At 36.5% G+C, this 16,489-nt stretch overlaps 1 protein-coding gene across 2 annotated transcripts in view; it reads left to right on the top strand.

Annotated features, from left to right (window-relative positions):
* Window positions 1–16,489, top strand: part of LOC137399474 (atos homolog protein A-like) — a 38,636-nt gene that overhangs the window by 17,723 nt on the left and 4,424 nt on the right. For both annotated transcript variants that reach the window (XM_068085606.1, XM_068085605.1), the window contains exons 4-15: window positions 2,311–2,534; window positions 5,638–5,763; window positions 7,029–7,247; window positions 7,950–8,071; window positions 9,014–9,257; window positions 9,976–10,702; window positions 10,786–10,857; window positions 11,097–11,170; window positions 11,552–11,693; window positions 12,279–12,440; window positions 12,770–12,838; window positions 12,947–13,174. In XM_068085606.1, the coding sequence (XP_067941707.1) occupies window positions 2,311–2,534; window positions 5,638–5,763; window positions 7,029–7,247; window positions 7,950–8,071; window positions 9,014–9,257; window positions 9,976–10,702; window positions 10,786–10,857; window positions 11,097–11,170; window positions 11,552–11,693; window positions 12,279–12,440; window positions 12,770–12,838; window positions 12,947–13,174 (2,409 nt within the window). The remainder of the gene's footprint in view (window positions 1–2,310; window positions 2,535–5,637; window positions 5,764–7,028; window positions 7,248–7,949; window positions 8,072–9,013; window positions 9,258–9,975; window positions 10,703–10,785; window positions 10,858–11,096; window positions 11,171–11,551; window positions 11,694–12,278; window positions 12,441–12,769; window positions 12,839–12,946; window positions 13,175–16,489) is intronic.

Genomic DNA, 16,489 nt, shown 5'->3' with positions numbered 1-16,489 from the left:
AAGTTTTAAACCCGTTTTAGTGTTATTTTAGTGTAGATGCTTAATAGCACCAAATAAGGCATGTGAAGGTGGTCACAACATACACAGCTCGCAGTGTATTATATAGTAAGGTAACTCCAGTGAGGTATAAGGTGTTGCCCATCTCCAGTACTAGTCTAGCCTTAGGGCTATTCAGTAGTTAAAGATTTCCCTTGCGCTGGAACTCGGTTTCAAGAGCTCTCCACTAGAGGCTCTTATCGATCTACCCACCCTTTCTTTACGTGCTGAACACGACGCCGATAGATTTACAAACTGAGGTTATATTTGTATGAGACAGACAAGAGTTCCAAGACTACTGCCTGTAGCAAGAATTTCAGTTAAAATCTCAACTCTACCTTGCTATAATGATTCTGTTCGCATAGTCAAACTTCGACATACCAAGTAAATTGGTTCCAATAGCCGCTTTATATCTAGAAACGTATGAATATATATGAATACCTTGCATCTTGTTTAATTTGTTTCAGTTCAAAAAGCAATGATCAATTCTTCAACTAATTACATTAAAACAATTGCAGTATATAAAGTTATTCGAAAAACTAAATGTAAAAACTTGTATTGTATGTAAACGATAAAACAAATTAATAAAGTAATGGCAAGTAGAATAGTTTTATTGTTGCATGTAGTTTACATGTAGTTTACATGTGCGTTACATGTACGTTACATGTACATTACATGTACGTTACATGTGCGTTACATGTATGTTACATGTACGTTACATGTACATTACATTAGAAACATGTAAATGGTAGTGTAGGTTCAGCAGTGTGTAAGTAAAGTAATAGGAATATGCAGCGTAACTTATTCTAAATTACAATGAATTAATTTAATTATATATATTTAAATTATTTTTGCACTCTGTTTTAGTTTAGGCTAGGTTTATAATTTTTATTTACAGCATTGGTTTAAAAAATTTCGAACATCACATGTTGGAAATTACCTCGGAATGTCTAAACTGATATTTGCTCGAATTCTATGTCATATATTAAAATGCTTGTATGTAATGATGATCATTAGCCTAGTTTTGACTGCCTGTCTGCGTGCTTAAGGCCATTCAAATAGACGTGGAAAAGAGAATAACGTGCAACTTTGCTGAATTATTGGATTAAAGGTCTGACACCGGCAGCAGAAATGATGACAAAACGAGCTGCATTATTTTAATCAGGAGTCATTTTCTCGTAGAACAGTTTATAAATGCATTGCACACATTATACGCATGCAAGTTAACAACAAACACAAATTGTCATGTTGTTATATGAAAAAACTTAATGCAATGGGCAACATATTATTACCCTATCATTTTCCTTTGTTTGTTGGGTAATAGCTTAATATTTGTCACAAAAACAACTCTTAAGAATGTAATTGTAGAGGCATTGTTATCACATCTAATTTGTCAAATACCTATCGAGAAAGAATTTTGATTTATTGCATATCGCTGTCTATCAGTACAAGTAATATTGTAATATTTGTAATATTGTAATAGCGCTAATCAATATTTCAAATATCTCAACTAAGTTAAACAGTAGAATAAAGTATAACGCTGCCTAATAAAAAGTTTCCGTGATAACTACTATGAAAAGTTAAGAAATAATTTACTAAAAACTGTTTAGACAAAACTTGAATGTTATAGCATGTTTTTGGAAAGATTAAAGTCCAGAAAATAGCCGATGTGAATTTTTCCACATTATCCATAAAATAAAGGGGATGTTTGCCAAATAGAAACATGTACACAGGCTAAATAAGATTTGAGTTTTTCCATATAAATAAATAAACAATTTTTCTTTTTTATAAAGTTGTTGAACTCAGCTGAACTCGAGCAATGGATAAAGTTTTTACTAATCTCACTTTTCCTATTTTGTATACTAGTGTACAGTGTACACTCACTCATTTCCGTACATAAGTCACAATATTCTGAATACTATTTCACTGCATTTCTAGGTTGAAGGAAAAATAACATAAATATTTTAGAATTCTTTTTCTATGTCAGCTGTACGATATATTATGAAAAATAACCATGTATGTAAATGTATAATTAGAGATCAACACTGCGAATTTCCTCAAACAAGTATCCAATGACCAGTGAGCTATAATTATATTATGTCACCATAGTTTGTTTATAGCGAAATTGCTCTAAGGCTTTGTTATATAATCATTGCTGGTTTCACTGCTAAACTCATTAGGGTCTTTTTGCTCTTCATTCTGCTAGTCTAACGATGTTTATCTGTCAAAAATTATCTTGCTTGATTTTTTAATCTGAATTTGATTGATTTCCAGTGCGTGAAAGTTCGCCGGTACAAAGAGGTGATAGCCAACTTGTGCTATAATGGTATCCCATTGTGTGCGGAGGTCCTCCTCTGTCCTATGTGTGAGATCGGAGCAGCTGACAAGTGCACTGAACAGACAATTGCTAATGTTGATCCTACCCATGAAGTAGGCTCCGCCCACTCCGATTCCTACGTCCTTTTGGAGCAGTGGACTATTCAGCAGGTTCATTCTAGGTTAGTAACTACACTGAAGTGTTGGTTGATCTCTGCATTTCCATGTATGTATGATGTATCCTATGTAGGAGTTATTATGCCTTGGATGTACTTGATCAGAGAAGGGCATATAGGCCTATAGCTCATATTTGTCAACTTTAAGACCGCTGCCATGCCAGAATCACATAAATACAGTGTGATCGGTATCGCAGGGTATATTAAAATTGATTTTAACTAGTTTTACAGTAATTATGTTCATTTTTGTGGTTAACTTGCATTGAATTATTTATCGGTGATCAGCTGTTTGCATTTTTAATTTTCAATTCCAAATAGATTGTTAGAATATATTAATATAAGTGGCTGGTGTTTTAAACGCAAGCTAGAAAAGTCCTGTCCGGATGGAACTTTGTAATATTGCTGAGTTTGATCACCAAAAGGCCCCTAAGCAGTCTCATTCCTTGAAGAATCAATACTGTAAGATAACTCAAAGATATTCTCCTTGTTTTAAAATGATTCTATTAGTCAAATATCAATACAAAAGTTGACCTTTTAAAGCAAGGATGTACAGTGATTGCTCACTCATTGGCCTTCTGTTAGCCAATGAGTGAGCAATAAAATCAATAAAATAAATCACGTCGGCAAAATGGTTTTTTGCCAGTCAGATGTTAAATGGCCTTGATTTAGATATAGTCATGGATTATGAGTTTCAGTTAATGAAATTTCACACAGAATTTATGATATTTGTGGCGTTTTTAACTCTTCGACACATCAAAACACGTTCTGCATTCAGAAAAATCTAACATTTAAAAGTTATTTGGATCATTGAACTCTATCAGCAACACCTACCTATCGCTGGTAATTCTGTTATGTATAAAAATATTGTTTTACTTAATCTATGTTATTATTTTTGTATGTCTTGCTTTACTTAAGTTTTCAAAGCACTTTATGTGTTGGCAGCATCGCCTGGCAGCTATACCTGGAGACTCGCTGCCACTACATTATTGTTCTTCCAAGAATTATATTTTTTTTTGTCGCTTTAGACTTGATTTGCTTTTAGGAATAACTGCGTGAAGAGATAATTTATAACACAAATGCCAAGGCTGTTATCTCTATCACACTATAATTGCTGTTACGTATGATTACATTAATGCTACTCGACTAGCTAGGTGACTAGCTAGGTGTATACTCGAGAGTTCTTAGACACGTGCAGCTAATGGCATATAGCCTCTTAGGGAGGGCAAAGGAGAGTGCTCGATGTCTAGCTGCCCTCGACTCACCTCTCTCCTATCAATTGTCTAATCAACGAGCACATGTCATAGATTACTCTTGACTACCATCAACAGCAATCTAAAGTACTTCTAGCTGCAGTGCCTGCATGGTACTAGCTGATGTCTGGTCAAGAGTAAACGCATTGTTGGGGGTGGGAGTAGGCAGAAGCTGTTCAAGTATAGTTTAAAGTTCTGTAGTGCACCCCTGGTGTTTCACAAATGTATAGAGGGCATTGTCAGTTGCATATATCCTATTTCTCATTTGGTAACTCGATAAGAACAAACAAACATCCGAGTTTTTGCCCTCTTGCAATAGCAAACAAATACTCATATGGTTGTGAATTCGATAGACTTGCAACAGGAAATGATCCAACCGTATTGAGGCATGCTTACTCAGCTGTCGATGGCTCACGATTGAGCCTGGAAGTATGTTTGTTACATTTCATTCAGCTTTACCGCTGGTAATATACATCCATGAGAAACCACTTCTACTCTCTGTCTCGCTTTAAATATTAAAAACCTGACACTATCGGTTAGTTTGGATAAAATTATATAAGCTTCAAGTCTGCTTGGTTTCTATCGTGATGTTGTGGTCATCCATCACGTTTCAACTAGAAGCTATGATTTTACTTCCTTATAGATTCTAAATTTGATTTCTGAAGTAAAGCTATCGTATTTGAGCCTAAACAGAGCATTTTTATAAACAAGTTGTGGATTGTTAAGTCATGCTTGATTTACTCACCTATTTATACTTCATTGCTTTCTCTTATACGGACACCAATGCAAGTCCATCAATTGCCCTTGACATAGCTTAACCTAGGTTTATTTACACCTTGACTTGTTCTCAAGTTAGGGCGAAAGTACATTTGAGTGTCTTTATAAAGGAGTGTGTCTCAACCGTGCCTTGGTAGGTCAGCCAAGGCGGCTCAGCGGTACAGGTGCTTCTTTAAAGGTTGACTTGTAACAAAATTCACGTTACAGTTATTTGATATCAAAAGATTCACCATGTCTTACTCTGTTGTGTTGCAGGTGCAAAATATGTAGGAATGTGTTTACAAGCTCTTAAAAGCTAAAAAACGAACAGTTAATCGCAGCCACATGAGACCGCCGTAGTTTGGATTCTCTTTCCAAAACGGCTCAAATGTGACGTGGTTGTGGTAGATGGTTTCTGTTTACACTTTCATGCAACCTTATTCGTCGAAATATTTTCACAAATATACTTCACGCATTCAATAAAACCATGTCTATTGGTTTTACGCGTCTATTTTATCGTCATTGTAATGCTGTCACTTTTAGCAGCGATATCTTATAACTTACTGTAAAAATTAATTTAACTTTTTAACCTTAGCTCGAAGGGGTACATAACATTGTCTGATAATCATGACGAGCCTGTTGGTCACCTGTGATAATCGAAAAGTGCTGCAAAAATTATTTTTGAAGTATCGGGTCACATGATCAGATTACGACTTGACGATTTGATCAAGCTGAAACAAAACTGTAAATTTGCGAGCATCTATATTTGATACGGGGTCTTCGATAAAACCCAAAGTGTTTGTCATAAACTAGTGCTACGATAAGTTTAATATTGAGCTTTTCATTGGCCTTTCATTTCACGTGAGAACATCACGTGACAAGACAATAACCAAACTGTCATGGCTACGTCAGAGAAATAAACGGATTCCAATCTACGGCGGCTTTTCGTTTTTGAGCTTTTACGAGCTTGTAATCACATTTCCACATATTTGGCACTTACAACACAACAGAGTAAGACATGGTGAATCTTTTGATATCAAATAACTGTAATGTGAATTTTGTTGCAAGTCAACCTTTAAGCTACCAATATTGTATCTTTCCAGGGTGGAGAGCCCTTCACAGTCTCTGCAGAACCTCTGCAATGCTGTCCGATCACAGCTGTGCTTCTCGCAGCTGTCCGCTTGGTTTCAGATGTCTCAAGGATCCACTCCTAAACACATATTCTATAGGTATGAACTAATTCTATTCACTCCACTAGAGTATTCTATGATATTGTGAGTATGCTGTTGATGAACCATTGGAAAGTAATTATAAGTTAGAATGTAAGTTCCTACACTAAACTTGATGTATACTTACTAGATATCAAATGCAAAACTTGTTAGGCCTAAAGCGAAACTCCTTATCATCAAATGCGAAACTCCTCACAATCCAATGTAAAACTCCAAATCATATAATGTGAAAATCTTAACCATCTGCATGCAATGTGAAACTCCATATCATCTAATGTGAAACTCCATATCATTTAATGTGAAACTCCATATCATCTAATGTGAAACTCCATATCATCTAATGGGAAACTCATATCATCTAATGGGAAACTCATATCATCTAATGTGAAACTCCATATCGTCTAATGTGAAACTCCATATCGTCTAATGTGAAACTCCATATCGTCTAATGTGAAATTCCATATCATCTAATGTGAAACTCCATATCGTCTAATGCGAAACTCCATATCGTCTAATGTGAAACTCCATATCATCTAATGTGACACTCCATATCATCTAATGAGAAACTCCATATCATCTAATGTGACACTCAATATCATCTAATGGGAAACTCCATATCATCTAATGTGAAACTCCATATTATCTAATGTGAGACTCCATATCGTCTAATGTGAAGCTCCATATCGTCTAATGTGAAACTCCATATCGTCTAATGTGAAACTCCATATCGTCTAATGTGAAACTCCATATCGTCTAATGTGAAATTCCATATTGTCTAATGTGAAACTCCATATCATCTAATGTGAAACTCCATATCGTCTAATGTGAAACTCCATATCATCTAATGTGACACTCCATATCATCTAATGTGAACTTCCATATCATCTAATGTGAACTTCCATATCATCTAATGTGAAACTCCATATCATCTAATGTGAAACTCCATATCGTCTAATGTGAAACTCCATATCGTCTAATGTGAAACTCCATATCGTCTAATGTGAAACTCCATATCGTCTAATGTGAAACTCCATATCGTCTAATGTGAAACTCCATATCGTCTAATGTGAAACTCCATATCGTCTAATGTGAAACTCCATATCGTTTAATGTGAAACTCCATAGCGTCTAATGTGAAACTCCATATCATCTAATGTGAAACCTTCAACTATGAAGCATCCTTCATATGAATATGAAACCTTTTCTCATTCAATGTGATGGCTCCTATCTTGTGTAATCCAAGTCATTTCTGTTGCTATGTTACAGACTGACAGCGCCTGGTGAATGGTTTGTACACAAATTTGTTATGTCACCTCAAAGCCACAAATTTCCTGAGGCCTCATTGGGCCAGTCTAGACGTGCCCTCAGAGTCACACTGTCAAGCCTTCCCCGGACATCACTCACTCCGTATGAAATCAGTATCGCCAGCCGAGACAAGCTCTTCGCAGTTAAAGATGCCTCTCCATTACTCAGGAAGTCCAGAAGGTGGCTGCCTACTTGTCAATCTTGCTATGTTTAGCTATTCTTGACATATCATTTAAATAAAGCTAAGGTTTTACTAATAATAATACATACATTAAATACAAGCATTCACAAAAATCTACGTCCTATGGCCTAAATTGCTTTTTGGAATAGAGTGTTTCAACCTGCCGTAGCATATGGTATAGTGTAGTATGGTGTGTGGTGTTGTATGTGATACAGTGTAGCAGGTTTCTGCTTTCTAGTATATCATAGTATGGTATGTGATTTAGTGTAGAAGGTGTCTAGTACGGTATATCGTAGTATGGTATGTGGTACAGCGTGTCACAGTGTGTGGTCTAGCTTGGCATGGTGGGTGGTACAATATAGCTAGGTGTATGGTATATCATAATATGTTAGGTGGTAGAGTGTGGCAAGGCTTGTTATAATAATATATTAATTGACTGACTTGACAAAAATTAAAATTTAGGACGTCTTCGTAAACTAGGATAAACATTATCATTTACAAATTGTATTTATATAAGGCCTTGAGGTTGAGGCACTGAAGTGAAAATGGTTGTATTTGGAACTCTCAGCAAACAGTAGGAATTACTCCATACCGACAGCTGCTGAAGTGCTGATGAAATTATCTGCTCAGTACATTTCTATGTTGCATGGTACGCTTTACCACATTGATCTATTTAATGAGATTATGGTACATTATTGAAGGTCCTTCAACAATTTGGAAAAACAAGGAGAGGCTGATGGCTGTGACCTAGGGAGAGCTAATACCACTAGTGAACGAACCCATTCTAGGTCAAAAAGTGTGCGAGGCATCCAGGATTTAACGGGTAACTCTCCATCTTTGATATTCTTCAGCCGTAATGTCTTTTTGAACCATTACTATTTACGTCTCACCTATTTGAGATGACTGGCCACTACTTACAAAAGGGTCATCACTGAGAAACATATGTCACCAGCTGACACTAAAGGTCCATGGCTTTAAAAAAATAGCCAGTATATCTGGAATAGTCTGCATGGATAAACTAATCGTTAGCATAAAGTGGTGTGTTTAGTCCCTAACAATGAGTCGAACAACGATTGGTCCAAGTATAATTGGTCTAAAGCCAGTTTGTCTATAATCAACTTGTCTAATGGTACTATTGGTCCAATCACACGGTTGATCTAAAACCAATTTTTGCAGTAAATACTGAGCAACAAAAAGAACAAAAAATGTTGAAGAGTAGACTGAACCCATTATAAGAGAATCTACAGCTAGTAAAAAGATATCAAACTTGAAGAAAAAATCTTGACTGTTTTTAGCGAGGACAATAACGATGTTTTAGCTTCTACGAGCACTGGCACACGCTCTAAAGTTTTCAGCTAAAATTAAAACTTACAATATTGTTTACAATGTTAAATGTTTATTTCTTTCTGTATTTTTAGAGTTTATTTTGTACACAAAAATTACCTGAATGTACATCTGATCCAATAAAATCTCCGCTAGTTCAACTTATGTGTACTAATACAAGTGTCTGATTTAAGTTTTCATTATTCATCTTTGTCTTTACATGAATTTTAGGCGAATAGTCATTGGCCTTAATAGTATATTGGACGAATCGGTTTTAGATTAAATCTCTTTAGGCGAATTGGTTTATTAGACCAATTGGATTGGACCAATCTGTATTAAACCAATCGTCATTAGACCAATCGTACCAAATCCATTGCATTAACAAATTAGGTTTTTATTCTACTGTCAGCTTCACAGAGTTGATGTGCATGGATGTTTACAGGAAGAAAGTCGGCTGCAGACTCCTGCCACCGTACAGTGACGCAGAGACATAGTGGTTTCTTAAGCGCTACAAAGCCTCCAAGCAGTGATCTATCTGCTGCTGAGCAGCTAGCTTCATTTTCAGCATTTCCTGCCAACTCCATAGACAATCTCGAGTTTATCTCATGCTCTACCGGCACTCAGTCAGCCAATGAGATGAGGTCTCGAGAAGAGGACACACCCAGAGTCTCTCCTCCTCCTCACAGGTTCTGAACTTTACAGTTGTGTTCTATGGCTTACCTTACATGGCTACTTACTGGTGGTTGTTTCTATCAAGTATTTGTATGTTTGATCAAATCCACTTGTTACTACTTACCATTCATTCTCCTCTGGTTGTCTCCTTAGCTGGTCTTGGATCAAATCCACTTGTTACTACTTACCATTTATTTTCCTCTGGTTGTCTCTTTAGTTGATCTTGGATAAAATCCACTTGTTACTACTTACCATTTATTCTCCTCTGGTTCTTTCCTTAGCTGGTCTTGGATCAGCTCCACTTGTTACTTCTTACAATTTATTCTCCTCTGGTTGTCTCCTTAGCTGGTCTTGGATCAAATCCACTTGTTACTACTTACCATTTATTCTCCTCTGGTTGTCTCCTTAGCTGGTCTTGGATCAAATCCACTTGTTACTACTTACCATTTATTCTCCTCTGGTTGTTTCCTTAGCTGGTCTTGGATCAGCTCCACTTGTTACTTCTTACAATTTATTCTCCTCTGGTTGTCTCCTTAGCTGGTCTTGGATCAAATCCACTTGTTACTACTTACCGTTTGTTCTCCTCTGGTTGTTTCCTTAGCTGGTTGTGGACTAATTCTTTACACATATACCAATGAGCAATTGAAGAAAGAAGACTGATGCTACCTACATGTATGTATATCAGGCAATGGTCTGTGTTTTATAAATTCTCTCAATGTTGTTGGTTAACAGGCTATCTATGGCAAGTGGAAGGGCGGCGTCTCTGAAGAGCCCTAAAGTGCTATTCACTAGGACAACAGTCAGAAACAATTTTTTTGCGGTTCCATCCATCAACTGCAGCTCTGATCTCACTTCACAACTCAACTCTGACACACTTGCTGACACAGATTCTGACTGTCAGACTGGTCCAGAACCTACGCCACAGTTTAATTTGGGAGAGGAAAACTCCGATAATGAACAGACAAATGGCATTATTAAAAATAAAACAATAACTGAACACGGTAATGTGGAAGCGAACTCAACTAATTACAAATCTCATCGATTCATTAAATCATCGACTTCAAAACATTGTGAAAAGGTGCAAGCTATGCCTAATTCTCAGAGTAACACAGAGGAAGTACGCAGAGAGTTACTCAAAGAGCAGACTCGCGTGGCTGCCAGCAGCCAACCTTATTGTAATAGAAACGCTAAGACAAGTAAACACTCGAGTAGTGAGCGAGACGTAGAACCATTACACGAACTGTTTAAAAATAATCAACATAGTAATGAAAATGGCTGTCGTGAAGAAATCAGGTTTAGAAAAGGATTTCAAACTAATGATCTTACAGCTCAGAATATCGATGGTGCAGGTGAAAAAGTAGTGAGCAGACGGTCGCGGAAGCATCAATCTCAGGAAGAACAGCACACCATCAACGATAAAGATGGTGATAAAATTGTTAACACTCCAACCAATAAAAAGGTTAGCCTCAGCTCCATACTACATGTTGTGTGCTTTTGGATTGCACAGAATTATATTATTTTACTTATTTACTTGTGCTATAGTTGCAGGCTGTCAAGCATTCGCAGGGCAATCGCTCACGTCTGTTTAAACAAAGACCTCTTCAATCTAGTCCGGTAACTATTCTGATTACATCATTGTATGTCATGATTGAGTTCTTTTATTTACCAATTCAGTTGATTTGTTGCTCATCAAATCAGTTTTTGAGCTATTTTTGTAGCCTTTGGTCAGGTGGTTTTACTAACTGCATGATAGTTCTCTGATTTTGTTAACTGGTTGTATGCCAACTAAACTATGAGTTGTTTTCTTGTTTGTAAACAATTTACAACTGACAAATTTATGACCCTTTTTTTAGGCTCCCGTAAAGAGAATTGGAAGTACAACCTTTGGCTATGATAAGAGTTTAAACAGTATCGAGGCGATCAAAAAGTGAGTTGTTTTTATTTGATCACATTTGGATTTGTCTTCTCCCGAGTTGCTTTGTATGGACTCTAGAAACGATCAATCAAATAAAATGATGTTGCTTCAGAAATCTAACTGAGCCGGTACACCTTTCAGCCCTTTCTTTGCTTTTATCTCTTTGCTAGCTCGTAATCATCCTCATATCTGGTTTTAGCTTAGGATGAAGTAGTACTCTCATTGGTGTTCACACTGGTGTTCACACTGGCGGTCACACTGGTGTTCACACTGGTGCTTCTACTGACAAGTCACATCAGTTGCCATATTGTACTGTCTACAATACTTGCTATCAAAGTCATATGTTGTGAGATTAGTGTGCTTTTAAAGACAATACTGCTTTTGTATTGCCAGCGCTCTTTCCTGTACATCTCTCTCTGACCCCAAGACTGCTCAGCAGGAGGGAGAAAAAGGCAAACTGGTTCTTAGCTCGAGTGCCCCCGCCTTTACCTCAGCCGCCCTCCAATCATACAACAGTTTACTTGGAAACTTTGAGGTACATAGGCAGCATGGCCTTCAACTAATATTTGCACGGAAATCTTCTAGTGATAGTTGTGTAGGCTTCTCTCTCCTTCCTCACCTGCACTAGAAGAATTTTTTCAAATTGCTGATTTTTCTTGCAGTAGCTTTTAAGGATGAACTTACAAAAAATTTAAGTTGATTTTATCGAAAAGTAAGGATATTTTTCTATCATTTGCAAACTTTTTTGATGTTTGAGAAGGTCTAACTTCCAGGATGTTTCATCATTAAAATTGAAGGCGACAAAACTTGATCAGGCCTAAAACGCACATATCAAGCGAAAATGCGATTACGACGTCAACAGTTGCAAAGTGTCCAACAGACCAGAGACGCGTAACGCTGCAACTTGAACGCAATGACCGATATCAACTATCGCAGCGATAACTACTAGTGACTTCATTTTACATCTATTTTTCTTCTGAGCGTTTTAACCATTTAACAAGTGGAGAATTTCTCACTGAACTCCGTTATCACGATAAAACTTTCACAAAAACCTTATTTGCTAAATTCTCATTGTGTTTGAACAAAGCATATCACAAGGTTTTTCTCCAATGTGTCGTAGGAATCACTGCTCAACGGTAGGATAGACCCAGCTGGAGTTGTCGATGGATTCACAGTGGATATTGGAGCTTCCGGATCATTCTGTCCAAAGCATGTCTCTCTACCAGTTGAGGCATACTTCTTCAACAGTCTCACTGATGATGATGCATCCTCTCCTTATTTGGTAAGAACCAGCTTATCCTTATTTTTTGGTAAGGATGAGCTTTTCCTTAGTGGGAAAAGATGAGATTTTCTTTATTTGGTAAAAATAAGCTTTTTTATTTGAGACAGACATGCTTTTCTTTATTTGGTAACGATCAGCTTTTTTTTATTTTCTTTTTTGAGGTAGATCACTAGAGGTTTGTCAAAGTTTTGTCAGATATTCTAAATACCGCTGTTAACTAATTACTGTTCACGACAATTAATCTTCTATCATGAAATTCTACATGAGTTTGTCTGAACAAATGGATGTTATTGAAATTAAATAAATAGACAATTACTACGATGTTTCAGGGGTATGTCGACCTATCAGAAGTGAGTCGTCGAGGCTATCAGATACCAAGGAAAGGAACTCTGCAAATAGTAAGTTTATCTGCACCATAAAGTTCATCTGTAACAATGTCTGTCTGTAGTCTGTCTGGCTTCCTCCATGCTTTTTCGTCTGCTATAGCCTCACCTTATCTGTTGCAGACACTATTCTACCCTAACCATAAGGTCAACAAGATGTTTGTCGTCACTTACGATCTCACCGACATGCCTGCCAAGTGCCAAACATTCATCAGACAGAAGACTATCTATGCGCCGTGTGAGCAGCAGGGGCCTACGCCGTGGCAGAGCAAGGAGAGTGATGGTACGAAGCTGCCTACCTACCTCAGATACCTCATCCACCTCCGCTTTCTCAGCACCAAATCCAACAAGGTAACTATTAAAGTTGCCGTTCTGTAAGCTAGTTTATATAGTGCTCTACCGTTTATTTTAAAGGTTGACTTGCAACAAAATTCACATTACAGTTATTTGGTATCAAAAGATTTACCATGTCTTACTCTGTTGTGTTGTAGGTGCCAAATACGTGGAAATGTGATTACAAGCTCTTAAAAGCTCAAAAACGAAAAGCCGCCATAGATTGGAATCTATTTATTTATCTGACGAATTCATTACAGTTTGGTTATCGTCTTGTCACATGATGTTCTCACGTGAATTGAAAGGCCAATAAAAAGCTCAATATAAACTTATCGTAGCACTAGTTTATGACAAACACTTCGGGTTTTACCAAAGACCCCGTGTCAAATATAAATGCTCGCTACTTTACAGTTTTATTTCGGCTTGGACTAATCGTCAAGTCGTAATCTGATCATGTGACCCAATACTTCGAAAATAATTTTGCAGCACTTTTCTATTATCACAGGTAACCAACAGGCTCGTCATGATTATCAGACAATGATATGTACTCCTTCGAGCCAAGGTTAAAAAGTTTAACGATTTTTTACGGTAAGTTAAAAGATATCAGTGCTAAAAATGACAGCATTACAATGACGATAAAACAGACACGTAAGAACAATAGACATGGTTTTATTGAATGCGTGAAGAATATTTGTGAAAATATTTCAACAAATGAGATTGCATGAAAGTGTAAACAGAAACCATCCTGTAACAACTGCACCCCATTTGAGCCGTTTTGGAAAGCGGATCCAAACTACGGCGGCCTCGTGTGGCTGCGATTAACTGTTCGTTTTTTAGCTTTTAAGAGCTTGTAATCACATTCCCATATATTTTGCACCTACAACACAACAGAGTAAGACATGGTGAATCTTATGATACCAAATGACTGTAATGTGAATGTTTGTTGCAAGTCAACCTTTAAGAAATATAGCATTAATTCATTCCGGTGTTGGCATCGTAAGGCAAAAATGTCATATAGAGGGCTATAGAAACCAATAGTACTTATCTAATGCAAACACTTCCTGGTAAAAATATCAAATTTTTTTATACATACTGTACATATTAAAAATTAGTAACAAAGTAGTATATTAACCTTAGTAACTATAGTTACCTACAGTAACTTTAGTGTATTTAGTGGGTATTATCTGCTTATGATAATGCTTATGATTCTTCTTCCTTTAATGTTGTTATCAAACTTAGGATCCATGGCTAACGAGTCAAAGTTATATATGTAGTTATATAGTTATATACGTATAATGAATTAAAGTTTATAAAAAATATTATATTGAATGCTAAAATGCACAATAAAATTTCACTTTCGCTCACTTTTCACTAATTTTCGTTTCACTCGCGCAATATTAAGCATTTACGAAACACCAAGCATGCTGAACAGAGAGAGCATCGTATCTCTTTTAGGTGTTGTAGGGGGATTTTGGCGAATAGTATATCGACATATTCGTTATTCCAACGTACGCAGCACACCAACCGTCAAATTCTAATGTTGAGAGACATTTTTGTTGATGTTGTATGGTGAAAAAAATACCATAATGAGTGGACAAAAAAACATTATAAGGTGAAATAACTGTAAAACAGGTGCATCGTAACCCGGAGGGGGTACTGTATTTAAACATGCTTTTAGCCAGGAAATAAACATTGGTTCTGCACACAGAAATTTTTGACTTAGCGAAAGATGAGGTAGTTTCTCTGTTTCTGAAACAACTCTACCGTACCGTGACAATCTTGCACTTAGCAAGTAGAATTAAAGCAGTATGCAGTGGTCAAAGTTCAGAATTAAAAAGTTTTCATGCTCATGGTTGCTGCCACTCTCCCCCACTCCCTTCAAATCTGAGTCAGTTTGCACGACTGAAGGTATGGCAGGTTTGTTCCAACTAGTGTATGGTTTCCTAACTAGGTCAATTACATTAAATAGAGATAATTAGAAAGCTGTAAGACTGTGGCTGAACACAAGCTGTTGAAAAGTTGAATGCTTGCTAATTCATGAGCTCCAACAAAGCCCCCTTCACACAGTATTAATAAATGATCTAATCTATTTCGACTGCATTTCTATAACTTGTTACAAATATTCCTCAATACAGACATCCGTCTGATCAACTGCATTTCTATAACTTGTTACAGATATTCCTCTATACAGACATCCATCTGATCTACTGTATTTCTATAACTTGTTACAGATATTCCTCTATACAGATATCCGTCTGATCTGCTGTATTTCTATAACTTGTTACAAATATTCCTTTATACAGATATCCGTCTGATCTACTGTGTTTCTATAACTTGTTACAAATATTCCTCAATACAGACATCCGTCTGATCAACTGCATTTCTATAACTTGTTACAGATATTCCTTAATACAGACATCCGTCTGATCTATTGTATTTCTATAACTTGTTACAGATATTCCTCTATACAGATATCTATCTGATCTACTGTATTTCTATAATTTGTTACAGATATTCCTCTATACAGACATCCATCTGATCTACTGTATTTCTATAACTTGTTACAGATATTCCTCTATACAGATATCCGTCTGATCTACTGTATTTCTATAACTTGTTACAGATATTCCTCTATAAAGACATCCGTCTGATCTACTGTATTTCTATAACTTGTTACAGATATTCCTCAATACAGACACCCGTCTGATCTACTGTATTTCAATAACTTGTTACAAATATTCCTCTATACAGACATCCGTCTGATCTCCTGTATTTCTATAACTTGTTACAAATATTCTTCTATACAGACATCCGTCTGATCTACTGTATTTCTATAACTTGTTACAGATATTCCTCTATACAAACATCCGTCTGATCTACTGTATTTCTATAACTTGTTACAGATATTCCTCTATACAGATATCCGTCTGAACTACTGTATTTCTATACCTTGTTACAAATATTCCTCAATACAGACACCCGTCTGATCTACTGTATTTCTATAACTTGTTACAAATATTCCTTTATACAGATATCCGTCTGAACTACTGTATTTCTATAACTTGTTACAAATATTCCTCTATACAGACATCCGTCTGATCTCCTGTATTTCTATAACTTGTTACAGATATTCCTCTATACCAGTGGTTCCCAACTGGTGGTCCATGGACCTCTAGGGGTCCACAGGAGGTTTTGAGGGGGTTCACAGGCTGGTGCCAGCATTATTTTTACCTAGCTAGTTATTTACAGCTAGTTCTGTCTTATAGTGGCTGGATCAATGATATAAAACCCTAAAAAGATAGGTGATGGCTATCATATGGACGGGGTTTAATA

The sequence above is a fragment of the Watersipora subatra genome, chromosome 7 (genome assembly GCF_963576615.1).
Source record: "Watersipora subatra chromosome 7, tzWatSuba1.1, whole genome shotgun sequence".
Classification (NCBI taxonomy): domain Eukaryota; kingdom Metazoa; phylum Bryozoa; class Gymnolaemata; order Cheilostomatida; family Watersiporidae; genus Watersipora; species Watersipora subatra.
This window is presented reverse-complemented; position numbering and strand designations above follow the sequence as displayed.